The following is a 27,157-nucleotide window of genomic DNA, read 5'->3' on the forward strand; positions in this document are numbered from 1 at the left end:
AATTTTACGAAATGAAATATAGATTTATTTATTAGCAAAAATCATGTATAACTTCATAAAATTCATGATTGTCTTGTAAAAGAGCCCCACAAGGTGTTGTAGACAGTAATTTTAACCTCTCGTGGAAGGTAGGGAAAATTTTTTAGAATTTTTTGCTTACACCTTGTGCATTTGCATATCTAATCTTTCATTGAGTTTATTTTATTTTTTCAAATTGGCCAACCTCAAAGCTTTTACTGGCCTGGGGTGCTGCAATAGATTTATTCTCCGTCCAACTAAGGGTTAAAAACAAAGTGAATGTAATCCTTTATTATATACTGTATTTTAGAAATTACATTGAACACTAGGATTAATGTCATTGGATTGTTTCAGTGTACCATATCCATTGTCATGCTCAAGATTGTTATAGTATATACAGGTTACTGTGTACCTGTAACACAGGTTTTCATTTATTAATCTATGGCTTGATGGCAAAATATATCCATCAGACTCAAAGCCCAGCTTATCAGTTTAGTAAAAGTTAACGGATAGCGGACTTAAAATTGGGAATGAAAATAGGGAATGGACTGTATTATACAATGTTTACCTTCGTGTTCCTAACAAGGATTAGAATAAAAAGATTTGTCAAAAAAATCAAATTTGTAAAGCTCTGTAATTTTTCTCTCGTGGGCTGGAGCTCAGTAGTAGTACATTAAGTCATGAATTGAGAAATTAGTGAAAGACCTATGAGAAGGGAATGTATAGTAGATATTTTTTCATAAAACTCAATAGTCCTCTGTTGACCTTAGCAGTAAATCATCAAAATTCTTAAAATTTACTAAGTACGTATAATTTTTTACTTTAAACAGGGAAATTGCCGCCCTAGTTTTTAGGATGTTTATTAGAATGGAATCATTTCCAATATTAGACCACAGACTTTTGAATAAAAATCACACTGAAGGTTTTGAATAAGGCTTGCACAGATTTGAAAGACATAAAAATTGGAATGTTAACTTACAGGATAAAAATGAAAAAACCCTGCCAATGTGAGCAACCTAATGCCCATATGTATTATAGCTGTGCCAAGAAAACAAATGGGTAGGAAGAGGAGGGGCATGACATACAGTAAATGGCAGAACATTAGGTAGAAGTCTGGGAATAAATGTGGTGAGAAGACAATGGCTAATTGTTTGCCATTTGAACCCCATTTGTTGACACTACTGTGCTCAGTCCTGCAGCTGGGAGGGTTTTTCTAAATGCTGTTGTTTCAACTTCTGGGCTCAAGGAAACACCAAGTGAAGACTAATAAAGTGTTGTTTGTGACAATGTTTTTGTGTGTGTACTTGTCTGTATATGCTTTATTTATTGTCAATCGAAACTGTTTAGTGAAGGAAGTTTGTGAGGAATTGAATGCTGCATTTAATTTCCTGGAGATAATTTGGAAATTTTCATATGGATTTGCCTCAATCATTCCTGTGAGTTGATGAATGTTACATGAACTTTTTTTTTATCACGCAGTGCAAAGGCTAAGTTAAGAGAATTCAACAATATTTGATGACCGTACTTATGCGTAATCCTATCTATATTATCATCTTTGAGTGCCTGTGATTTATATTATCCAACCGATTGTCTGTCCCAAGTTTTGAGAGTACTCATAGTTCATGTAATGAGCTAGTTGTTTGGGGCTATTGCATTTCTCTTTAATACCCATGGGAAAGTTTTGAATAGGTAGGCAATATATACTTTGGCAAGATTTGGCTACTCGTTTAATATAGTACATTGTATTAAAAAACTTCACTGGCTAGTTTATATGAAATTGTCATATCTGTTAGTGTTTTTGTACTTATATTTTTGTATTATCATTAAGGTAGGCTGTTTTACTTCAAGGTTAGGATAGATTTGTAATAGAACAAAATGTTTTACCTGTCTTCAGCACTCCTTAATGCTGTAGTTGATAATGTACGAGAGGTTTAGCTGTAGTTTAGTGGTTAAGTGAACAAGATTAAAATGAAAAGATGAAAGTTTACCGGATACAAATCATGATGCCAAGCATGTTTGAATATGATCATTGTTCTAGAGCTGAAAAAAAATTGGTTGCCGATCAACAGTATTCATTGGTATGGATGGAGTAGTAGATGCATGGATGATGTATCCTAAGTCTCATACAAGGAGAGGAACATCAAGTAGCTCCTGAATTTGGTGTTTATGTAAAATACCTACCCTGTATGTGATTGGAAGCATAAGCAGTATATTTAATTATTAAACTAACAGCCTTTATTCACAATTAATTGGAATTTATGCATTGGCTTTATGTAGTATAACCAAAGTACTGTGAGTGAAGAAAGTTGAGGTCTTTAGTTTTATTCTGCTTGATGTTTAGATTTTATACCTCTTTTTATATTCTTCTGACATAGGGCTTTTATATTCTGACATAGGGCTTGGAATCTGGATCACAGATGACTACTGTATGTAAAAATTTATATAGAACTTTATATGTATTTTACTCTTATTGTCGTGATTAAATTTCTGGGATTGAGTATATCTCAGTCCCACCAGACTTTTAGCAGTCAGGATTCGGGAGATTACTACTCATAGGCTCCACATTACCTAATGAGGCTGCCTCTATAATCCTTCTCACTTTTTGGGGGGTAGTGGTAGTGGGGTATTGTCAAACTTATCACCCAGGTCACCTTCTCTAGCAGAACATATCATCATTTATTTCTTGTTTTGGTTAGGCCTTTCCAACACATCATAATCTTTGTTTGTTTGAATTGATTGATGTATTTGTTTTATTTTTTTTTGTGTTATGTAATTGCCTCACTTTTTTTTTTGTGTGTATTTTTCTCACAAAGTTGTCAGCTTTGGTGATTTTGTTTCATCTTGGATTTGGGCTTAATTTTTATATATATAAAGAAATAGGCTATTATTACTTGCTGTCTTGGTTGAGGTTATTCATGATTCGATCTCATCAGACTTAGTCTACTCAGTAACCCATAAATAATTGTGTAAGCCTTTTGGTGGTGTATAGTACTTAATTTGAAGACCTTTCACTTTATTTTGACTTGCAGTGTGTAATTTCTGATGTAAAATTACTGCTGTAGTGATGTATTGCAGTTTGGTTGTGAAGTCAAAATTTTTTTTTTTTTTTTTTATATTTGGTAACTGAGTGTATGTACAGGTGATTGGTTCTGGTATTGCAGTTGTGAACATGCCTTGCCATACAAGTGAGGGTGTTTGTGTGTGTATTTGTAGTCTGCCCATAGTGTAGTTATCAACATGCTTTGACATAAGTGAGGGTCTTGTGTAAACTTGTAGTTTGTTTATTTGCCTTGGTCTGTTATCTGCATCTGTGTCTGTTGTACTGAGGCCTTATGTGTTCTCCCTGCTGGTGATGGACAAGATGTGCTTAGACAGAGTTGCTGCTGGCAGTGATATCTCTGCCCAGAAGAGGACTAGCAAGAGCACTTAACAAAACACCCTGCATGTAACCCCTGGGATTTCTCTTTTGTCACTTAACGAATCTCCACTGGCAATGCCTACCAAGCTATGAGCTGCTTCACAAGGTTTGGCCTTCAGAAAGATGCATCCTCCCCAGTTCACAGCCACTAGTTGGACCATGGCTCCTAGTTTCAGCTAAGTGCTTCCTGCCCTTGCCCTAACTAGTAGACTGTGTATGCTGCCTGCAGTTGTGCCACCATTCCCTCTGTTGGTTTGGGGAATTTCTTCCTCCTGTCTCCCTACCTGTTGTTGACAAGTAGAAAATGCCCCTTGTGCAAACAAACTCATAGACAGTTATTTGTTGGTTATCTTTTAGGAATTACAACCAGATATGAAGGAACAAGGTGGTTTGTGATATACTGATTTTGATTCATAGAGAAAACAGATGGATGACAAGCAAAAAAGTGTGTTCCCCTTTTCTTGGATGTGCCTTTTCAACACTTTTTGTTACAGACCATCTTTGCTTTTAGAATATTCTTAATAATTTTGATGGGTTATACTGTTTTCCCTCTGAATGTTACCAATTGTGAAATACTTCATCTAGCCTTTGCTTGAGTTTTGTATATAAAACACATTGTGGGTAATTTGTGTTTAAAGATCGGTGAGCATTTCACGCCTGTACCCATTCCAATGAGTGACTGGCTAGTAGATACATAGTATGTTAAAAGATTGATAAGTACTGTACTATTACAAGCCTATATCCATTGTATGGGTAGCTTGGTCAACTGATTTTATGGCATTTGGTTGCAAGTCTGCATGATAATGTTAGTAAGGTCTGTCATTTATTATGTACAGTGTCTCTCCTTCCTAAGTGGGTGTTAGTTACTTGGTTTTAATGAGAGGTTGCGTTCATGTAATGATAGGAAACAGAAAATTGCAGATGTTGAAGTGAAGGATCAGTTTGGTAAAGTGTGGTCTTGACATCTGTCCCTGTGGATTTGCCAATTTCTTACTCTCGGAAGCTCTTATTGTTGTTTTGCCCTTGTGTTGGTCTATTGTTTGAGTGCGGCTTACCCCTGTTGTTTGAATTACCAGGTACAAATTTAGGCCACTAAAAGTGCAGTATGGTTTGAAAGAAAGCCAGTCCTTGGATTACATGACAGAGATAGGGAAATTATTTTACTTATATTGTTTTTCAATTTCCAAAATGGGGTGATTTAAGTTAGGTTTTTTGATATTTCTCTTTAGATTGCTTTGATGAAGTATATGGTAGAGTGATGGGGTCTCCCATTTCCTTAATGTTGCTATTGCGCATACAGTATTCATTACTTGTTGTCATAACCATGTTTTTTTCTCAGTCTCTTCTCCGTTGTCTCCATATATACTTTCCTTAGAGGTCTTTGCTTGGTTAGTTTTCCTAGGTGTGTGTCCTGCCATAATTGTTTATAGTGTCCCTATCATTGCTATTCATAGCCTATTGCCATTGTTTATAATTCCTAAATGCTGTTTACATATATTATCATGATCATCCTATACGTACCAGCCATTTGTACGAATAAGCACTGCATAATGTGTAGGTTATTTAATGTCATTCTTTGTGAAATTTGGAAATTTACATGTGAATTTGTCTGGTGTTATTCCCCTCTTACCAATATCTGCCTGTGATAAGAGCTCAACCACTTGGCTCACTCAAAGGGAAGGTTGCAGCCTTAAATTTAACTACTTGTAATCTGAACTTTATAGCTCATTGTTTGGTACCTTAATCCCTTTATCAAAAAGTATCCACACCAAGTATGTTGGAATAATGGTAACGTCATCTGCTGTTAGTTGTTGGGTGGTTTTGAATGTGGTGTTTAGAAGTTGGCCATATAAAATGATTACCATTCTTTGAGTCAGTCTTATTCTTGACTTCATCCAGGCTTTAGTGTATGTATATTTTATACTTATACATAATATGTGGCTCTATCCAACTCTAGGTCATTTTCTCTCCTCAGTGGTTGCTGTAATGATTCTTAAAATTCTGCTAAGCTTCAGATAGGTTTGACACTAGTTGATCAATCTACACATGTAATGGGAATGGTGGTTTAGTTGCTGTCCTTAACAGGATTGATTTGATAATACTACCCTTAACAGAATTAATTTGATGACAGTAATGCCTTTGACAGGATTGTTTTGGTAGCACTTGATGCCCTTGACAGGATTGGTTGTATAACCAACTTTGAAGCTGTTGGGTAATTGATGCTGCAGTATCTTATGGAAATTTACCTGAAAAAGTTAAATTGTAAGAAAAATATAGGGTAGAAATTAAGGTTGAGAAGTAACATGTCGCACGTATGGCAAAAGATGGTTGGAAAGGTTTAATTCACTTTATTCTGTTGTTGGTCACTTAACTATTTAGGTAGGTACGGTATCTACTTGGCATGTAATATATCATCACTGAGGTGACATCAAAACTCCAACAATTGGCTGATCAAACTGCATTTCATTTTGAAATATGTCAGGAGTAGTTTTTGTTCATCCTTACTATTATGCATTGTTGGCCCATGCACACTGATGATACAGTACAGCACCTCCATATGCAACAAGTGGATACCTACCCCATTGGGGTGACTTGGTTCATCTGTGCCAAATCATACTGCCAGTACTTCAGAACATAGCAATGTTTGTCTTTGCAGGGTGTTCTAACTTTATTTATCTATCTATTTATAATAATGGTGAGCTCATTATGGTAAAAATAGTCAAAGTGATTCATTGAAGATTGCAAAACTTTTGTGTTTGTTGTCATTTGATGTCTGTAATCTCCAGTCTCCACAGTTGTGAATAAGATCGTATGGGGTCATCAGTCTGTTTGCTAATCCATGTGTACATTAGCTGGTTTATTTATTTACTTTTTTTTTCTGTAATGCTGTTGTTGACCTCGCTATACAATGGTTTTAATGCTTATCTAGACCTGGTTGTTATCAGACAGACTTTGCAAGAAACTCTCTCTCAATAGGATGTCATGTTTTTCCCATATTTTCATTTCATGACCAGGCAGGTTGACTGTGATGTGCTGTCTGATTCAACACTTACAAGTTATTTGGACCTTTTTTTTTATGATTATCATTATGTGTCAGTGTTATTAGTATTATAAGTATCCTTGTGTTACTGTTTTTCATTAGTTTGCATTTACGTATTTGTGTAACTTCGATGCTCATAGGTTTTCTTCTCCTCCTTTGTGTAGGTGTGCGTCAGTTTGGTGGAGAGGCAGAGCGGACACTTGTACAGAGTGCTTATTGGAAACCTGGATGTCTGGGCCGCAAAGTGGAGAAACTCATCGCCCTTCCCCCAATAATAACAATAATAATAATAAGGTTTGTACTTGCTCAGTCATTATGATGAAAAATTGGGACTTGATATTTCAGACTGCGACTTCATTTTTCAATTGAAAATTGGTCAGGGATGCAACTTGCAAACAGGCCTCGACCATATACAGTTTTCATGTATATATAAAAGAATGACTTATTTAATGTACAGCCCCAGGACATTCCGTTCACGTCTGGGTCGAGGGAAAATGATGCCCTCTGTCCCTCCCTTACTGATGTAAGCGTATACTTTTTGCAAGCAACATATTTTGTAAATGTTTTGGTTAATTTGGTAATCGTCTGTGATTTTGTTCGTGATCAGTCTTGTCGTGCATTAGTAATTTCAGGTGCATTGCACAAGTTTTAAATTTATCAGTACAGGTACTCCTTGTTTGACGACGTGCTCGTTTTACGTCAACTTGGAGTTACGACGGCAAAATGAAGAGAGAGAAAAAAAACCCTTAAAATTAAAAAAATATTGCCAATGCTGGCCAAGAGAAAGACTATTCAGTGCAGATAGTCTATTGTAGCCTAGGTTTGGAAAACCTTGAAATCAATGGCTAAAATGAAAAATAAGGCTTTAATTACACTTTGTAAAGAAAAGCTATGTAGTTGAACCTCATAAAACAGGCATTCAGTGGTACGGGAACTCCCTGTGGTCAGCTTGATTCAGCCGCCATTAGTTCACTGCACGGCAACAGGGTGGCAACACATATTGTTTACAACTTTAAGACAGCAAAAATTATGCCATGTATCCTTTGTTTTCATGAAAATTATTCTTATTAATGAAAATTAAATCTCCGATTTCTCAGTAATGAAAAGAAAATGTGTGAAGTCAAATATGATTTTTATATTGACTTGAAAATAAACATATATATTAATAAACATTACCTTAATATAATTTATCTAGCCCTAAATCCCAAAAAACCGCACCAAAATTTTACCACATTGGCAACCCTGTTACCTCCTATTCTGTCCGCCACTTGGCAACACTGTCGTTGACAGATACGAAAACCTTCCCTCAAATCAGTTGTTAACGAGCGCCGTGTTGTTTACATCACGGCCGCTCTTATAAATTTCCTTAAACATTTTTGTGCCTTTAAAGCTTTCATTATTTGTTAAATGAAACTTTATATGAATTACCACTCACGCATTACATCACGAAATAGTGAATTAACTTGATTTCTGTTGTGGTTCTTATCTTAAATTACGAAACTTTTGCGCGACCCGGAACTACTGGACCTGTCCAATTCTACATGGATTACCAAGAAATTACGATGGCTTTCCTTCTGACCAGCAACATCAGGAACTGCCCGGTTTGTGGGACAAGGATGAGTAGCAGGGAGTATGAACCCCATGACTTTGTAGTTCTTGTCGTGGACAGGTTTGTGACTTGACTTCTCGTTGTGACGTATGTAAGCCCTGGTCTGACGAGGATATACTGCTTATATGAACGCCAAACAATCTTGCAGCGTAAAAGATCGGTTAAGGAGAAAAAGAAATCGATTGCTAAAACTGTATCTAACGAATTCTTTGACTTGGGCGCTCATGATTCTGGCTCTTCGGTTTCGGTATCGTACGACTCCGATTCCAGAATTAATTGATGCTTTGCCCCCTGTACAACCGGTAATTAGTGAAGTTAGTTCTGATGTAGATTCGAAGATTTTTGGCAATAGAAACTACCTGGAAACAGAATTTTAAGAAATTACAGCTTAGTCTAGATAGAGATATTTCTGCTAAGTTTAACAATCTGTCAGAGAATTTTCAAGAAGCCTTTACTAGAATGTCTAACACACTTTTAGATTCATTTTCAGCTCCTCGTCAGGTACCTGCGACAGCACCATGGGTAACGGTGCGACAGATACCCACGGCTTGTGAACCCCGTCGTGGCGAAGGCCTAGGGGGGATCCGGTCCGGGCAGGTGCCTAACGAATCTTTACCCAACGTGTCCCCTGTTAGTCCCGTAACAGTGCCAAAGGGCGCTTATTTAGGAGAAGGGGGGAGGGATATTAGTGTCAGACCTAAGATAGCTAGTCGTCAGGATTTTACTTCAGAGGAAGTTTCTAAGTTAGGATCTGACGATGATGATGATGATGACGCGGATTCGTGTGATATTGATGTTTCCTCGAATGGATGTCATGATGTAGAATTCAAGAAACTTTTTGATTTAATTTTGAGTTTTCTTCCTTCCGCAGGCGAGGCCTAAAGAGCAGAAGCAGCCTCCGCCATCGTTGTAGTTACAGAAGGGATTTTTCTTGACGGTCCTTCCGGTCACGGGAATTTTTAACGTTTTCCCTTTGCCCAGAAGGTTCGCGAGAGTGAGGACGGACGTGTGCCGCTAAACTTTCGAAGTTGATCGGGGGGAAGGGAATAGGAAGCTCTCTTCTCTTCTACGACACCGGAGAGGAGTTTACCAGGTGACGGATGATTCTTCATTCTCTCGACCCCCCAAGCCAAATCCTGATTTTGTCCGACTTTCAAGTCAACCCTTGCCTTCTAAGGCTTCGGTCTCTGTCTCAATTGAAGATTATTGCTAGGAGGCTGTTATGAGCTCCTTACAAGAAGCTCAATCCTTCAATATGTGGGTCCTCGGAGGGCTTTTAATGTATATCAAGGACTCCGGGTTTGTTCCTCCTGATGCTCCTCTTTTTGAGAAATTCTGCTCATCCATTTCAATCGCTTCTGTACATCAGAACGAGCTTGCTGCTTCAATGCAGGCCTTTCTTGTTTCTCTAAGGCGTAACCTGTATTGTCGCAGTTACCCTCCTCTGTATCGGAGATTCAGAGAACCCTTCGTGTTGTCCTCTTCTCCTTTTGGCGATTTCCTTTTCGATATTTCTGTGCTTTCTGAGGTTTTGAAGGAACATCAAGGTGATGCCTCTTCCCAAGCTCACTGGGCCTTATCAAGAGCTTTTTCCTCTGGTCTTCCTCCCATTCCTTCAAGGAGTAAGCGTAAGTTTAGGACCAGATCTGTACCTTCTGCTCCAGCCCACAACCTCCGGTTCTGGCTCTTTTTTCCAGAGTACATCTCAGGTTGCTGGTGCCTCTTCTTCATCCTCTGGTGCTCACCCTTTGAAACGCGGGAGAGGTTCTTGGCGTGGCTCCAAGGGCAGAGAAAGAGCTCAACCTCCAGGAGGACCTTCTTCTTCTTCTTCTTCTTCTTCCTTGTCTCTGCGTAAGAATTTTCGGAAGTAGGAGTCATCACCTCGCCTGGAGACCGCAGTAGGAGCTTGTCATCTCCGCCATTGGTCAGCTTGCAGGGGAGAGCGGTGGATGCTTGGGTGGTGGAGGTCCTGAAGGAAGGTTACGAGATCCCTTTTGTTTCCAGACCTCCACTTTCCAAGCGTCCTCTCGAGTTCAGCAGTTATTCCCCTCACTCAATCAGGGGTCAAGCCTTGGAGAAGGAGCTTTCGGCCCTCTTGGAGAAGGATGCCATAGAGCAGCTCCTCCTTCTCCCAGGGTTTTACTCTCGGATGTTTGTAGTTCTAAAGGCCTCGGGTGCCTGGCGCCCCATCATAGATCTTTCGGTTTTTGAACCAAGTTCATTCTAAAGGCCAAGTTCAGGATGGAGACGGTCCAGACTGTTCTTTCATCCGTCAGGAGGGGGGACTGGATGATTTCCATCGATCTGCAGGATGCTTATCTGCAAATCCCCATCCATCAAGAAGCAGACCTTACCTTCGGTTTTTCACGGACTCGGGAGTTTTCCAGTTCAAGACCCTTTGTTTCGGCCTCACCACTGCTCCACAGGTCTTTTCTCGGGTGATGGCTCCTGTTTCAGCTATTCTGCATCGGTTAAATGTAAGGATGCTTCGGTATCTGGACGATTGGCTAGTCCAGGCCGAATCTCTAGAGAAATGTCTCCGGTCGAGGGAGATAGTTCTGTCTCTTTGTGTCGAGTTGGGCATTCGTGTCAACTTCGACAAGTCCAATCTAATCCCTTGCCAGATCATGACTTATCTGGGGATTGTTTTGAATTCCCAGATTTTGAGGGCTTCTCCCCGCTCAGAAACGGATATAGACAAGCTTCTGAGTCTGATCGAAGAATTTTTGTCCTCCGTAACGCAGCCAGTTTCTCTTGGAGGTCTCTCCTGGGCCATTTGTCATCCCTCATCCAACTGGTTCCCTGGAGGTCGTCTCAGAATGAGGTCCCTTCAGTCGACACTTCGCCAGTCATGGGATTTCGTGTCCGAGGACACGATAGTCGCCTCTTCTCCACAATGTCGAAGGATCTCCGTTGGTGGATGCAAGTTCACCGCCTCAAGTCAGGGACATCTCTTCTTTCGGTTCCTCCGGACCTAATGTTTTGGGTCAGACCGCCCTCGGATCAAGGTTGGGGCGCACACCTGGGCTCCGAAGCCGCTTCGGGCCTTTGGTTTTTAGAGGAGGAGAGGAGCATGTCAATAAATTGGAGGGAACTGAGGGCAGTGTACCTAGGCCTTCTTTCATTTCAGGAACAACTGTTGGAGTCGGTTGTCGCGATCTTTGTCGACAACACCACAGCAGTCTCGTACTTGAGAAACCAAGGCGGCACACAGTCGGATCTTCTCACTCAAGAAGCCCGATCAATCCTGTGTTGGGCAGAAGACAGGGGATTACGTTGGTCCCTCAGTTTATCCTGGGCCATCACAACGTCTTTTTTAGCAGACGCCTTGTCGAGACCGAACGAAGTTCAAGGGTCGGAGTGGACCACTTTGCCAGGAAGTCTTCGACAGCCTCAGGAAGAAATGGCCTGTCACAGTCGATCTGTTTGCCACCCCACTGAATTTTCGGTGCCAGATATTCTTCGCCCCTACCAGACTCCTCAGAGTGCCGGGACAGACTCTCTTTTTTGCAGGACTGGGAGGGACTTCAAGCCTATGCTTTTCCTCCGTTCTCTCTGGTGAGGTCAGTCCTCAACAAAGTGAGGGCAACCAAGCGTCTGGATCTCACCTTGATCGCCCCCTTCTGGCCGCCACAGGAGTGGTTTAATTTTCCCGACTTCTGGAAGCACTGGTGGAACCCCCCATTCGCCTGCCAGAGAGACCAGATCTTCTCAAACAACCCCATTTTCATCGGTTCCATCAGAGGCTCCACATGCTTCATCTTCATGCCTGGAGACTGTCAGGAGGTTCTCCAAGCACGAAGGGTTCTCCTCCAGAGTGGCGCGACAGTTGGCTCTTGCCAGGCGGCAATCAACCAGAGTAAATTATCAGGCTAAATGGTCGGTTTACAGACGTTGGTGTAAGTCTCAAGGACATTCAATTTCTAGACCTTCCTTACCGAAAGTAGCGGAGTTTTTAGTTCATTTACATCATGACAGGGCCCTGTCACCTTCGTGCATTAAGGGTTATAGGTCTATGCTTTCCTATGTTTTTAAGGCAAGGCTTCCTGAGATCTCTTCATCTTATGTCATTAGAGATTTACTTCGATCTTTTTCCCTATCTCGACCCAGGCCGCAGTGTTCGCCTCCGACATGGGACGTTAACAAAGTCCTTCAAGCCTTAAGGTTCCCTCCGTTTGAGCCTCTGAATTCTGCCAAATTTAGGGACCTCTCTTCTAAGACACTCTTCCTTGTCTCACTGGCTACAGCCAAGAGGGTGGGTGAACTGCAAGCACTCTCTTTTCTGGTTGCCAGATCTGGACAAGACATGATTTTGTCATACCTTCCTGAATTTGTCGCAAAGACTGAATCGTCTGATAATCCCATTCCCAGGTCTTTCGTACTGAAGTCGCTGGGTCGACTTTGTTGTAATTTAAATGAGGAATTAGTTCTTTGCCCTGTTAGGGCGCTCTCATGTTATTTACGCCGCACGAAGGACATTCAGGGTCGTCCCCGTCATCTGTTTGTTTCACCCCGAAATGTCAAGAGACCTATTTCAAAGAATGGTGTATCTTTTTTTTCTCAGAGATCTGATCGTTAAAACTGGTGGTTCGGCTGCTGGGGAAGACCAGACGCCGAGAGCACACAGTATTAGAGCAGTTGCTACATCAGTAGCTTTTATGAAGAACGTCTCAGTCGCCAAGGTGCTTGAGGCGGCGACTTGGCGTTCTAATTCTGTTTTGTTTTCCTCTTTTTTTACTTGAGGGATATTTCTCTAGTTCTAGGCGACCTTTCGTTCTTTGGGCCCGTTGGTGATGGCAGACAGGTCGTCAGACAGGAGAATTAGGTAGTCTTCCTGTTTTACGTTTGGTTGCTACCTGTATAGTATCATTAATTTTTTGTTTTGTATATATTTTTTGTTTTTGTATTATAAAACCCCATGGCAGTTTGTTTTTGACGTAGTTATAATGGGAATTAGGCAGTTTGGTATTTAGGTGTTTTTGATGACAAGGACTGACTGCTAGGCAACTCATGCTGCTTCCATTTTCAGTGTGAAATGGTTCCAGCTACTGGGTTGTCGGCACTGGCGACTACGCTTCTCCCAGAGTCGATGCTGACCTAGGACTAGCCACTGGTTCGCTTGTCCTGACGACTCCTGCTTCTTCCACTGTCCTGGACAGGGAATTAGTCGATGGATCGTCTGCTGTCATCTGGTGACTCGCTCACCATCTACTTTTTGTCTCACCTGTCTTCTCAGAGTCAGACACTCGTGGAGATCAGGCGACACTTAGTAGCCCTGAGTTTCTTGTTGACGAAGTCGGTTGCGTTGATACACCCCCGATGATCGTTTAACATGAGACCAGGTTGGACTGTCAGGCATTCGTCCTTCGGGGGACTGAATCGCCTTTTTGCTCCGCGCGCCTCCTCTTCTTGGCACCAGAAAGCTCGAGTTAGGAGTTGCTCATGAGCCGATTCGTTGCTGGCGACTTCGGGTTGCGTTGATACACCCCAAGGTTTGCTTAGCTTTGAATCGCCCAGACAGTCCAGACACTCATCCTTTAGGGAAAGAATAGTGCTTGATAGTCTTCAGGGTGCAGCCTTGCTGTCCGCAATTTCGTCTGACTGGTCACCTGGTCGGTCACCTGACTTTAGTACAGACGGACTGACTATGCACTTACTCCTTGTCCTGTGCTACCGCATTGGTGGCATTATGGTAGGAGACTTTGAGTTGTTAGTATCTTTGACCTTGGGTTGAGTTTTTTGACTGCCTATGATATATATTTCTTTGTTTGTTTTCTCCTATTCTGTCCGAAGGGGAAATTGTATTCAGATTCCCTCCTCCTTTTCAATGTGGTTAATCGGGCTAGATAAATTATATTAAGGTAATGTTTATTAATATGGAATTTTTATTCTAAAATTAATATTAATAATACTTACCTGTATAATTTATCTAGTCCCACCCATCCTACACATATCTGCCTATCACAACTGATTTGAGGGAAGGTTTTCGTATCTGTTCAACGACAGTGTTGCCAAGTGGCGGACAGAAATAGGAGGTAACAGGGTTGCCAATGTGGTAAATTTTGGTGCGGCTTTTTGGGGATTTAGGGCTAGATAAATTATACAGGTAAGAGTTATTAATATTAATTTTAGTTGTAATAAAAATTCCCATTTTTTTTTACAAATATTCTGCTTGAGAAGTCTCTACCAAGTCAAACCTTTAATCACAACAATGGAGACAATCGGCATGCACGAATTCCTTACTCTTAGTATGCTTGAAAGACTTATGTGTGATAGTTTGATAAATTTTTTTACAACTGTGTATTTACATACGTATTCGATATGTCACTCATGAGATCAGATGATGCTAGAGGTAAGAAGCGCAAGCGTAAATCTTTATCAATGCTTGAAAATGTTTATCCCATTAGTGAATAGTTTAGTGTTCACTTTCCTCAATAGATAGCGGTGTGGTTTGTTTATGTTTGACGGCGACATTCAAATGCGCTGTGATTGCCGAAATTAATTTTTTTTTTCATCTCTACCCTCTACAATCAAAATGAATGACGAAGAAAACTAGTTGGCTAACTCGGGAATGTAGGCTAAATGTGTTAAAGTATATTATTTTAAAGAATACTATACACTATGAAGTTATAAAAGGATGAAGTTGAAATAATTATTTGAGTAATCTAATGATAAAAAGCATTGTCAGAACTTAGCCAAGTAGAAGGCTCAGTCAAAGAAACTAGTTGTGTGTTTATATACGGCTGAAAATTAATGCTATCAGTTGAAATAGAGAATTATAGGTTTAACGATGAATTCGTTTTAATGACGTGGTTACTGAACGGAACCCCATCATTAAACAAGGGGGCCACCTGTATAGCTTTAGTATTCTTACTGGGAATGATACAGACTGTAATGTTTTCATATTGTTGTTAAATGTATTTCAGAATTCACGGTCTTTGGTTCTCACAATTAACCCTTAAACGCTGAGCCGGTATTTCCGAAAGGTTTTGTCTCCCATATGCCAGCGGCAGTTCGCGAGTGAGCGCTGAAGCAGGAAAAAGTTTTTCAAAAAATCACAGCACGCTTTATTTTCAAGAGTTCATTTTTTGCTTCTTTTTGTTTGTCATTGCCTGAAGTTTAGTATGTAACCATCACGAAATTAAAAAAAAATATCTATCATATAGTATTAAAATATTGGAATATATGACAGCGCGAAAAAATGTTCATATGTATTGTATACAAATCGCGCTGAGCAAAACGGTTAAAGCTAATGAGTTAATTATTTTTTCGTTGTATTGTACACCAAATTCCGATGATTGTGGTATATAAGAAATTTTAAAATGATCAAAGCAACACAGAGAAAATATTATCACAATATGATGCATGAATTCGTAATGCGCAGACATAAAAAAAAAGTTGTTTTAAAAATTCACCATATAAATATGTGCTAGAGACTTCCCGTTTGTTGCAAAATGAAGGTAATTGATTGAATATTATTAGTCTGTAAGTGTTGTAGCTTACAATTGCAATTTTCGACCATTTCGGTCGAGTTAAAGTTGACTGAAGGTCGAATTTTTTAAAATTTTTCGATATCGTATTTGTATAAGTTAAAAATTTAAAAAACTGATAAAGCTAGCTACAACCATGGGTTGTTTTTTGTTGTATTCTACATGAAATTGCGCAAAATTTTCATACATAGAACTTTATGTAACGGCTAATATAAAACTGTGCAAACATTACGACAATTGGCGAAAAAATTTCAGATTTTTTTCGGAAGAGTTTACTGCGCGGGTGACGTAAGGAAAGTTTTTAGATAAATTCATCATAAATCAAAATATTGTGCTAGAGACTTCCAATTTGTTGCAAAATAAAGGTAAATGATTGAATATTACTAGAATGTAATAGTTTTAGCATACAATAGCGTTTTTTAACCATTTCGGTCAAGTCAAAGTTGACCGAAGGTTGAAAATTTGGCACTTATTGTTATTTATATGAAAATATTTCAAAACTGATAAAAGCTATAACCATGGGTTGTTTATTGTTATATTCTACATGAAATTGCGCACATTTTCATATTTAAAACTTTATGTAACGGCTAATGTAAAACGTGCAAACATTACGACATCGGACAATAAAATTTCTGATTTTTCGGAAGAGTTACCGCGCTGACTAAGGAAAAGGTTTTGTTCATAAATTCACCATAAATCAAAGTATTGTGCTAGAGACTTCTAGTTTGTTGCTAAAATAAAGTTAAATGATTGAATATTACTGAATGTAAGAAGTTTTAGCTTACAATTGCGTTTTACGACCACATATATAAAACTTATGTAATGGGCTAATATAAAGTGGTGCAAAAATTATGTCAAAGTGACGAAATAATTTCTGAGATGTGTTTGCTGAGATTTGCTTTTTTATTGCGAGAAGAAAGAAATTCGCGCTGCGTGCCTAGGTAACGATTGTAAACAAAACAACAGCTTGATCCGTGAACTCCCAGCATCCCTCAAGGTGTGTGATTCAAAATTTTTAGCCAAATAGGCCTATAACTATTTTTCCGTGAATTTAAAAAAAAATCACTTTTTGTGTCGACGTTTGTACGTCGATTCGGCACCCCACAGACAATTTTCATTGACGTTTAATACATACAATTGGCGTTTAAGGGTTAATAAGTTTTCCAGGATTTGTATGAATTTTCCATGATTTTTATAAATTTGTCCTTTACTCGCACATCATTTTGATAAATGCAGTGGTTCCCCCCGTGAATAGTTGGAACCACTATAAAAATGTTTAAAAACACAATTTTGTTAGTTAAAACTCAAGAAAAACCCACTAGAAATTTTGATACCTGGTTTTTTTTAATGATAGTTTTATCACATCAAATTGGTATTTATGATGAAATTGTGATGAAAAAAACCAGGAATTTGTGGATATTTCTCATAGAAAAATACTGCAAATAGGCGAATTTTCCGTGAATAATGCAGGGAAATTTTCCCGAGAGAAATCCGTGAATCCGAGGAGAGCGTGAATACGGAGCGTCCACTGTACTACATATATGACTTGACTGCCTATTGTACCCAGATTGTTCATCTTAAGATTGGTATCTGTTAGCAATATATTGTTTTCTGGGATTAACAGATTTGTTAGAATTGATTTGAAATTACACAAGTTTTGTGCTGATTTTTCTATTTGATACAGTTGGCAAGGTATAGGTGCACAAACCTATGTTATTGGTTGTGTTAAGAGAAGGGTTTGTCTTTTCCATTTCTTTAAATATTGTAGACAATTTAAAAATGATAAAGGTTTGTTGAATTATGGTGTTACATATGAAGACATTGTCAAAATTGCTTTCATATTCAGTACTTTTCCTTTATGGTAGGGTGTCTGGGATACATTTGTTGACCATAGCCCATATAAAGTCAGTTATACCTTGAGATAACTGGATAACATGGAAGCAAAAATTTTATGGAAATATGGTATAAAGTACTGGCAAAATCTCTCGTGGATTTTGTAAATCTGTTAATTTTATGCATTCAACTTACCTGTCAGATATATACTTAGCTATTATAGACTCCGTCGTCCCCGATAGAAATTCGAATTTCACGGCACACTCTACAGGTAGGTCTGGTGATCTACCTCCCCGCCGCTGGGTGGCGGGAATAGGAACCATTCCCGTTTTCTAAGACAGATTTTCTCTATCGGCTGGGACATCAACATTGTTGTTGTTCCTTCTGATTTGATTTTCGTGTTTTTTCATCGCTATTGATCTTCTAAGCCGGTTGTTTTGGTGACGTATTGGATCTTTGGTTAGGCATACTCTTTCGTGGACTGTTATTTGGACTTGGTTTTTGGAATTTTCTCATAATGTCGGATTCTAGCTTTGCGGTTAGAAGACAGTGTGTAAATGAGTGATGCATGGTGAGGCTACCGAAAGCTTTGGTAGATCCTCACACAGTTTGTAAGGGGTGTAGAATGAATGAATGCTCTATATCTAACACCTGTGATGAATGTGTAGGTTTGAATGAGGAGGACATGGAAGAATTTAAATTCCATTCCTATTTAAGGAAATTGGATATGGATAGGGCTAGGAAGGCTTCCTCCAGAAGCGTAAGTAGGTCTCTTTCTAACGAGTTAATTAAATTAACACCTAACCCTAAACCTGTATCATCTTCCTCTTGTATTAAGACTGCAAATCCAGCAACGGAAATTGCAGATCTTAAAGCTGCACTGCAAAGGATGGAACGTCAAATGCTAACGTTACAAGGTAAGCACAGTGATAGTGATTTAAGTGTCCCTAGTGCAGTGGAGGGTGTGTCTGATCGGCTTCATCTCGCTCCCAGGCCTAGACCTCTTCCAAGCTCACAGGCCCAGAGGAGAAGGAATGTCAAAAGCCTTACGGAGGGTATGGAGAATCCCCACCGATCAGGCGTCCCCTCGGCAGATTCTGTGACGACCCGAAGTGCCAAGGATCGCTATCGAAAAATCATCCTAAAACAGTGTTTTTTGTCTTCAGATTCTTCACCTAATGTAAGGGGCTGGAGCTCTGATGAACTGTCACGCCCCTTAAAAAGGAGTTGGAAGGCTCCAACGTTGAATTCAAGCCCTGAGCTTTTCTTCGATGGATCTCCATGCGAAAGGAAGAAAACCAAGTTAATTCCTAAGCGCAAATCGGAGTCCCCTTCCTCTTCTAGACCTCCTTCACCTGCATCGGGAAAGGAAAAAGAGAATGCTGCTGCAAAAATCCTACTAAATGTACAGGAGCAGCTCTCCGCTTTAGTAGGAGTTTTTACGAAGGAGACTCCCAGAAGAAAGGACTCTTTCCTTCCGATAAAGAGAACTAAAGGAAGGAAAGAAGGATCTAACATAAAAGTTGCGGATTCTCCTCGGATGAGTGTGAAGAATGCGCCAAAAGCGCCAGCCTGGCGCAATGCGCCAGATGCGCTAGAAGATCCATATGAGCCAGAAGTGTCAGATGCGCCAGAAGCGCCAGCTTGGTGCAATGCGCCAGAAGCGCCACCCTGCCGAAATGCGCCAGAAGCGCCAACCTGGCGCAATACGCCACGAGCGCCAACCTGGCGCAATGCGCCACAAGCGCCATCCAGGCACCAGAATATACAGACTTCTTCCAAAGACAGTTAAACCAGGAGGATTTTGTCTAGCTTTCGGAAGGATAAGCCCTTACCTGACAGGGACTCTAGGTGACCGCACAGGCGGCCAGTAGCCCTTGTCAGGATAGGGTTGGTTCCGTTGAGAGCGATAGGAGAGGACATCCTTCCTCTGACAGGAGAGAAAGATGTCGCAGGGGCAGGCTGTCGCTCTTGGCCAGGAGAAGGATAATGTCGTGTTGCAGGATCAACCTCTCTCTCGTAAGGACGCAAGTTCTTGCACAGGCGGCCGTTGTTCTTGCGAGAGTGGGGCAGATGTTGCAAGAGACTCATCTCCTATCGAAAACAAAAATCCTCTTCGGAAATGTAATTCGATTTGGAAGAAGTTTCAGATTCGGAAGATCATAAGGCTCCAGGCTTGTCAGATTATAAGACGCTGGCAGCCCTCTTACTTCAAGAGTTTGGGTACTCATTAAGCCCTACTGCTCCGCCTTCTCTGAGGTCTTTGTTTACAAGCACTAAGGTCTCGAAGTCATCATCTTTCATTAAGATGAAACCAACCATTTCCATGAATAAGGCTCTTAGATTTGTAGGAAATTGGTTTAAATCCAAGGAGAAGGCGGGGAAGACCGTCTTTGCCTGCCCCCTCCTTCCAAACTTTACAGGAAAGAAGGGAATCTGGTACGAGACGGCGAATCACTGGGTCTAGCTCTCCCTACCACTGCCGAAGCAGATTTTTCGAATCTGGTGGACTCTTCAAGGAGACAAGCCTTGTCATCGGCAAAGATAACATGGGGGACTTCTGAGATGGACCACCTCCTCAAGGGATTGTTTAATGTCTTAGAAGTCTTTAACTTCTTAGATGGCCCTCCCTTGGGGTGTTTGGCCAAGGAAGATCAGAGAAGAATCTCCTAGCCCAGAAGTCCTTTATAGTGTACTGTCCTGCTTGCACAAAGCGGTTCAAGATGGATCAGGAGAGGTGGCCTCGCTTTTTGGAACTGGAATTCTGAAGAAGAGAGTCTTGTTTAGTTCCTTTCTGACGAAAGCAGTTACTTACTATCCAGAGGTCATCTCTTCTTTATGCTCCTCTTTCGGATCAATTGTTTCCTGCACAACTAGTGAAGGACATATCACATTCTTTGATGGAAAAGGCCACGCAAGATCTCTTGGCCCAATTTGCAAAGAAATCAAGGACCTCTGTTCCTGTAAAGAGAGAGTCTCGTACTCTCAACAGCCCTTTCGAGGGAGCTCCTCTTCCAGACCCTCCTTAAGAAGAGAGGAATACAGAAGAGAGGCAGGTCTTCATTCAGACCTATCAAGAAAACAAAATGAGACTCCAGTCCTTCAAGCACCGGTAGGGGCCAGACTTCGGAAATTTTCCGAAGAATGGACTCTGAGAGAGGCAGAAAGATGGTCCCTTTCAGTGGTAACAAAGGGATATCTGATCCCCTTTCGAATCAGTCCTCCCTTAACAATGATCCCGAGGGAACTGTCAGCCCAAAACAGGGACCCTGCCAAGAAAGAAGCATTATTGCAACTGGTAGAACAGATGTTGCAAAAGGAGGCTATCGAATTGGTTCGGGATCCGCATTCCCGAGGATTCTACAACCGTCTTTTTCTGGTTCCGAAATCCTTGGGAGGGTGGAGACCGGTCCTGGATGTGAGCGCATTGAACCGATTTGTAGAGAACACAAAGTTCTCTATGGAAAACAATCGAAATCGGTTCTTGCGGCTCTTCGTCCAGGAGATTGGATGGTCTCCTTAGATCTACAGGATGCTTACTTTCATGTTCCCCTGCATCCATCATCGAAGAAATATCTTCGATTCATGATGCAGGGCAAAGTATTCCAGTTCAGAGCCCTGTGCTTCGGCCTGTCTACGGCTCCTCAAGTGTTCACGAGACTAATGACGAATGTTGCTAGATGGCTACATCTAGAAGGGATAAATATATCCTTTACCTAGACGATTGGCTAATAAGAGCAAAATTGGAACTTCAGTGGTTGAAGGACTTGGAGAAGACTTTAGAGTTGACAAAATCTTTGGGACTACTCGTGAACCTCGAGAAATCACAATGATCCCCCAGACAGAACATAGTCTATCTGGGGATACAGATGGATTCTCGGGGTTTTCGGGTTTTTCCATCGCAAGAGAGAATTGCTCGAGGCTTAGAAAAAATCTCGAACTTCTTAGGGAAGGAACGGACCTCGGCGAGGGAATGGCTCAGTCTGTTGGGCACCCTTTCCTCGTTAGAGCAGTTCATTTCCCTAGGGAGATTAAATCTCAGACCTCTGCAGTTTTATCTCAGACAAATGTGGAGTCAAAAGACAGGAGAAGCTGTCAGACTTTTTTCCCATTCAACAGGGGATAAAGTCAAACTGAAGTGGTGGTTAACCCCTTTAATAAAGAACGAAGGAGTGTCCCTCTTGATTCGGAACCCTCACCTAGTGTTGTTTTCCGATGCCTCGGAAACAGGTTGGGGAGCAACACTGGGTCCAAAGGAAGTGGCAGGTACCTGGACCAAGGAACAGGCTACACTGCACATCAATGCGAAGGAACTCCTGGCCATTCATCTAGCCCTGGAATACTTCGAAGCGGAAGTCAGGGGAGTGGTAGTTCAAGTCAATTCCGACAATACCACAGCTCTGGCTTACATCCGGAATCAAGGGGGCACTCACTCTTTCTCACTGTACGAAATAGCGAGAGATCTATTGACCTGGACAGAGGAACGGGCATAATACTGCGGACAAAGTTTGTTCAGGGTGTAAAAAACCTAAGGGCAGACAGGTTGAGCAGAAAGGACCAAGTACTCCCGACAGAGTGGATGCTTCACTCAGAATTCTGCAGACAAACTGTGGTCCTTCTGGGGAAGACCTCAGATCGACTTGTTTGCCACATTCCTCTCCAGGAAGATAGACAACTTCTGCTCTCTAGAAGAAGATACCAGAGCCACGGCGATCGATGCTTTCCTCATGGACTGGTCAGGCATAGACGCCTACGCCTTTCCCCCATTCAAATTGCTGGGGAAGTACTAAGAAAGTTTGTTTGGCATCGACGGGAACAAGATTAACTCTAATTGCTCCCTTCTTGCCTTCCCGAAACTGGTTCACAGAGGTACTGGAATTAATGGACGGTGGGGACTTCCCCAACCCCAGATCTCTACCAAAAAGGACAGATCTGCTCAGACAACCCCACTTCGAGAGGTTCCACAAAAACATCCAAAGTCTCTCCCTGACTGCCTTTCGACTATCGAAAGACTGGTCAGAGCGAGAGGCTTTTCGAAGAAAGTTGCAACTGCAATTGCTAGAGCCCGCAGAGCCTCTACCTTGCGGGTCTACCAATCGAAGTGGGAAGTTTTCCGTAGATGGTGTAGGTCGAAGAAGCTGTCCTCTTCCAATACCTCTGTGACCGAAATCGCCAATTTTCTCCTCTTCTTAAGAGAAGAGTCGAAGTTGGCTGTATCCACTATCAAGGGATATAAGAGCATGCTCTCAGCTGTTTTTAGAAACAGGGACCTTAATTTGGAAAATAATAAAGATCTTCATGATCTCATCAGGTCTTTCGAGACTTCTAAAGTGAGATCTTCTATTCCCCTGAGTTGGAACCTTGATGTAGTCCTAAAATTCTTGATTTCGGACAGGTTCGAACTTCCAGATAAAATCTCATTCAGAGATCTTACGAGTAAATGTATATTCCTGTTGGCCCTCTGGCAACTGCTAAGAGGATCAGAATTACATGCTTTGGACTCTCGGGGTGGGCTTTAAAAAAGACTCGGGTGTGATTTCTTTCCAGGATCTATTCCTAGCGAAGAATGAGAACCCTTCTAAACCTTGGCCTAGAAGTTTTGAAGTCAAGGGACTCTCTTCCCTAGTAGGTAGAGAGTTGGATCGGTCTCTTTGCCCAGTCAGGACCTTGAAGTTCTATCTAAAAAAGAAGACACAGCTTCAGGGATGTCGACAAAGTCTCTGGTGTTCAGTGAGAAATCCCAAAAGACCTGTGTCAAAGAACGCACTGGCGTTCTTTGTCAGAAATGTGATAACCGAAGCTCACAGGGATTGCCAAGAGAACTCTTTAAAGCTGCTTAGAGTAAAAGCTCACGAAGTCCAGGCTGTGGCAACTTCCCTTTCTTTCACTAAGAATATGTCAATGAGAAACATTTTAGCAGCAACTTATTGGAGATGCAATTCAGTATTTGCATCCCACTATTTAAAGGATGTTAGAGTAACATACGAAAAATGTTTTTCTCTTGGACCGTATGTATCAGCGGATACTATGCTGGGAAATGGAGCAGATGCTGATCCTTAATTTTGTTTTTGTGTTTTTAATGATTATTTGTAATATTGTTGTCGAGTTGTGGGTTGCTTGAAAGGATGTTCGGGGATGACTCCTTTCAATCGTAGTACTAACCCCAATTAGGATCAGGTGATCGGGATTAGTGTCGTGCTCTATGATCATGCCAATAGGCAAGGTGTTTTGTCATGTAAGTGGATAGGACCCCATTGACAAAGATCCTAAGGTTCTGTCGCGTAAGTGGGTAAGACCCCTGTAACAGACCATCAAGAACTCTTAGCGTGAGGTCACTACCTCGCTGAGGCTCTTGAAGCGATACAGGCTCCTAAGCAGTAGCCATGAAGTCTTTCGCTAACACAGGTAGGAACCAAGGTTTTTTATTTATTTTTTTACCTACAACATATGTTGTTTCCTGTCTATTCAGTAAATTAGCTGTCTCTTACCCTCCGCCAAAGGTGCCAATCAGCTAAGTATATATCTGACAGGTAAGTTGAATGCATAAAAATGTTATTGTCATGATACAAAATTTTATGCATACTTACCTGGCAGATATATACGATTAATGGCCCACCCGGCCTCCCCTTAGGAGACAGGTGGAAGAGAAAATCTCTTAGAAAACGGGAATGGTTCCTATTCCCGCCACCCAGCGGCGGGGCAGTAGATCACCTGACCTACCTGTAGAGTGTGCTGCGAAATTCGAATTTCTATCAGGGACGACGGAGTCTATAATAGCTAAGTATATATCTGCCAGGTAAGTATGCATAAAACTTTATTGTATCATGACAAGAACATGTTTATTTTCTTTATTCTTCATTCTTATAAAGAAGTAAGCTGTAATGTCTGTAAGTAAATTGTGTTATGTTTTTCTTATAACAGGATAAGGAACCTCCCTCCAGTGTAAGTGTAGCCACCCTTGGGTGGTGTTCTGCAAGTGGTGGGGCCAGTGCACTGCTCCTGCAACACTTATCTGCCACCCTTCCTCACACAATTTTCATTGCTAATCTTGCCTTTGCTATTGCCAACCCACCAAGCCCCAGCAAGGTAAGAAGACCACATTATGTACTTGTATTTTGATCATTACCTCTTGTCATGTTTGAATATTGATTGATAGGATTTTGGTCATTAAATTTTTACGGTTGAAGGGAAGTTTTCATTGACGACATTTGAAATTTTAATACACTTGTAATTTGGTGATTCTCTTTCCAGTACATCAAAGCACAGTGGGTTAGTAGCGTGTGCAAAGTTCTACGATTGTCACGTGTACAGGAAATTACGTTAAGTTTAACCTTACTTCAAGCAACAAGTGTAGAAGTTCGTAATCAAGCGATAGCTCTTCTTAAAGCCAAACTACCAGATCTTGTTCGTGCATACGTTGATACAGGTAGGTGTTGTCCTATGAAGGAAAATTTCAGTTCCCAACAATCTTAATATAGGACAGTTACTGTACATTATATTAACTTTATTTGCCTTTTTGTACAAAATTGTTTAAGAGTACAATGATTGTGGTGTGTGTACTTCTTCAGAGACATTATTAAGTATTCTGAATTTGATTTTTTTTTTTTTTGTTTATTGGTGGGGGGGGCAGTGTTTGGTGGGCTGCCCTGCCAATATTAATTGTTTTGTTGTCTTAGAATCAGGGGACCGAGAGCTCTTGGAACTTCCAACTGAAGCTCTTCACCAGCTACTTGCACAGATCGTCCAGTTGTGGAGAGATCCACCTGCTGCTCTCTTGCCTCAGGAATCCAGGCAAGCGTTCATCTGTGCTTTACAGCGAGAATTCCCTCGCTCTCGTGTTCCTGTTGTTCTTGCTCCCCTCCTCTACCCTGATTCAGACGTCCTGATGGAGAAGATCACACAAGAGCCCCCAGCCAATATGGCTAAGAACCTGGTAAGTCAATGAAAGTTCTTGAGCGGTGTGCTGTCATTGTGCAGATACTGCAATTAAATATATCTGTATTTTCATTAAAGGAAATTTTTTAAATGAACCTTACTTCTCCATTATATAGTTAATGAAGTTATATAGCATTTACTTCCTCGGCAGTGGTAGTAGATGCTATATAATGGAGAGGTCAGTAATATTTAAAATCTAGAAATTAAATGAAATATTTGTCTCTTTCAGCTTGATGGTTACAGCTGATCTTGTTTTGGAACTCGGCTATAGTTTTTGCAACACTGTAGAGGAATGTAGGAGTAACCTGATGAACTTTGGAGTTAGTTCCATAACTCCAGCAACTGTTGCCAAAGTTTTAGGTGTTTATGGTCAGGACACACAGGCCTCCCATCAGCAGGTATGTTGTGTTTTCATTTTTGTAATTAGAAAGTTGAGTAACTGTTGGTGATGGCAAACTACTTATTGAAAGTTAAACTCCTGATGCTGTTAACCATGTTTAAAGAATTTTTTAAATTCTTTAAATTGTTTAAATTAAACTGATGCTTGTGCTTTCCACATTGTTTCTGCTTTGACCCAGAACAATTAGCCAACATGATTTAACTTGATAAGTTAATCTAGAAGCGGGAGAGAAGTTTGTGCTCTTGTAGTGTTTTTGAAAGTTCAAAGTGGTTTCCTTATGATAATAGTGCCTTATTTTTCTGTTTGCAATCACCTGAGAATTTATTGTCGTTGTGCATTTTTATTGTATTGAAACATTCATTGAGTGTCTTGCTATGTTAGTATGGTGTTCTGTAAATCTCGTTTGGTTTGGTAGGATAGGATTTCCTGGGATAGTCTTGGAGGACAAATGAAAGAAAAGGGTAGGAAGGTGAAATGCAGTGAAGCTTCAAAGCAAAACGGGGCAAACTAAACCGGCTTTAAAAGGACGGAAGCAAAGTACAATCCTCTCATTAAAGGTGGTAAGGAAATAACTATCATGGTCACAAGTTAGAGGGGTATGTGGGTGGCTTCACAGGACTCGTGACCAAGCACAGATACCAATAGTCCCTGGTGTACACAATTTCTTTTTACATACCGGTTTCCAGGTACCGCTAGAATATTTATCCTAATGTTAAGACCTTAGGTTTGTTAGATATGAAAAGTACAAATTGATTAAAAATTCATCATTTTTAATGCTAAGGTTTCAGTGGCTTTTTTTTTCAAGTTTCTTTAGTAGAATAATAGACTAAGCAAATTCTACAGATTCTAAAATTGTTCCAAAACCCAAGTTCATCAAAATATGTGTTTGTCATTAGCCTTTGATTTACTCTAGAATTACTTCAGCAATTTTGAAAAATATAAGGAAATTAGTTAGGTTATTGATTGGCTTTCTACCAGGGAGTTTTGTTTATACCAAGTTCTCATAATGGACAAAGTGTAATGTAAATGATGATAAGGATGGAGATGAAGGTCTTTCTCATATTCAGAAAGGTAGAATGTGGCCATGGTTGTGAGTTTGCCCACAGTTCTTTCACAGTGGACTAAAGGGTTATGCAACCAAAAAACAAAATGATAAAGATACTGAAAATCCAAAAGGAACGTGATTAAACCTAAATAACACCATACGAGAGAAAGGGATGTAGTCGGTCAACATTACAGTAACCTTCACAGCAAGTGCATTGAAGTAGACAACCCAAAACAGTTGCAAAATGTAAACGACATTCTAATGCATGTGTTCTATATATAAAGTCCTAAAAAAAAAGTAGGATGTATTTTTATCTTGAATTTGTCTGGTCAGATTATGGTTGTTGCATCCACAAGGAGCCTCTACATC

The 27,157-nt window shown here is 40.6% G+C and overlaps 1 protein-coding gene across 1 annotated transcript; it reads left to right on the plus strand.

Annotated features, from left to right (window-relative positions):
* Positions 1 to 6,704: 6,704 nt before the first annotated feature.
* LOC135203563 (CCR4-NOT transcription complex subunit 1-like) lies at positions 6,705 to 25,590 on the plus strand. The gene is made up of 5 exons (XM_064233310.1): positions 6,705 to 6,770; positions 24,330 to 24,494; positions 24,660 to 24,834; positions 25,085 to 25,341; positions 25,573 to 25,590. Exons 1-5 carry the CDS (start codon positions 6,705 to 6,707, stop codon positions 25,588 to 25,590), a joined length of 681 nt encoding a protein of 226 aa, XP_064089380.1.
* The last annotated feature ends 1,567 nt before the right edge of the window (positions 25,591 to 27,157 follow it).

Source organism: Macrobrachium nipponense, chromosome 24 (assembly GCF_015104395.2).
Source record: "Macrobrachium nipponense isolate FS-2020 chromosome 24, ASM1510439v2, whole genome shotgun sequence".
NCBI lineage: Eukaryota > Metazoa > Arthropoda > Malacostraca > Decapoda > Palaemonidae > Macrobrachium > Macrobrachium nipponense.

What these genes read in the sequence shown, in the direction of transcription:
- LOC135203563 (XM_064233310.1), top strand. Translation starts at nt 6,705, where the DNA reads ATGTCTGGGCCGCAAAGTGGAGAAACTCATCGCCCTTCCCCCAATAAT. An exon ending in ATAACAATAATAATAATAAG is followed by an intron (nt 6,771 to 24,329) that starts GTTTGTACTTGC and finishes TTCTTATAACAG; the next exon opens with GATAAGGAACCTCCCTCCAG. An exon ending in ACCCACCAAGCCCCAGCAAG is followed by an intron (nt 24,495 to 24,659) that starts GTAAGAAGACCA and finishes TTCTCTTTCCAG; the next exon opens with TACATCAAAGCACAGTGGGT.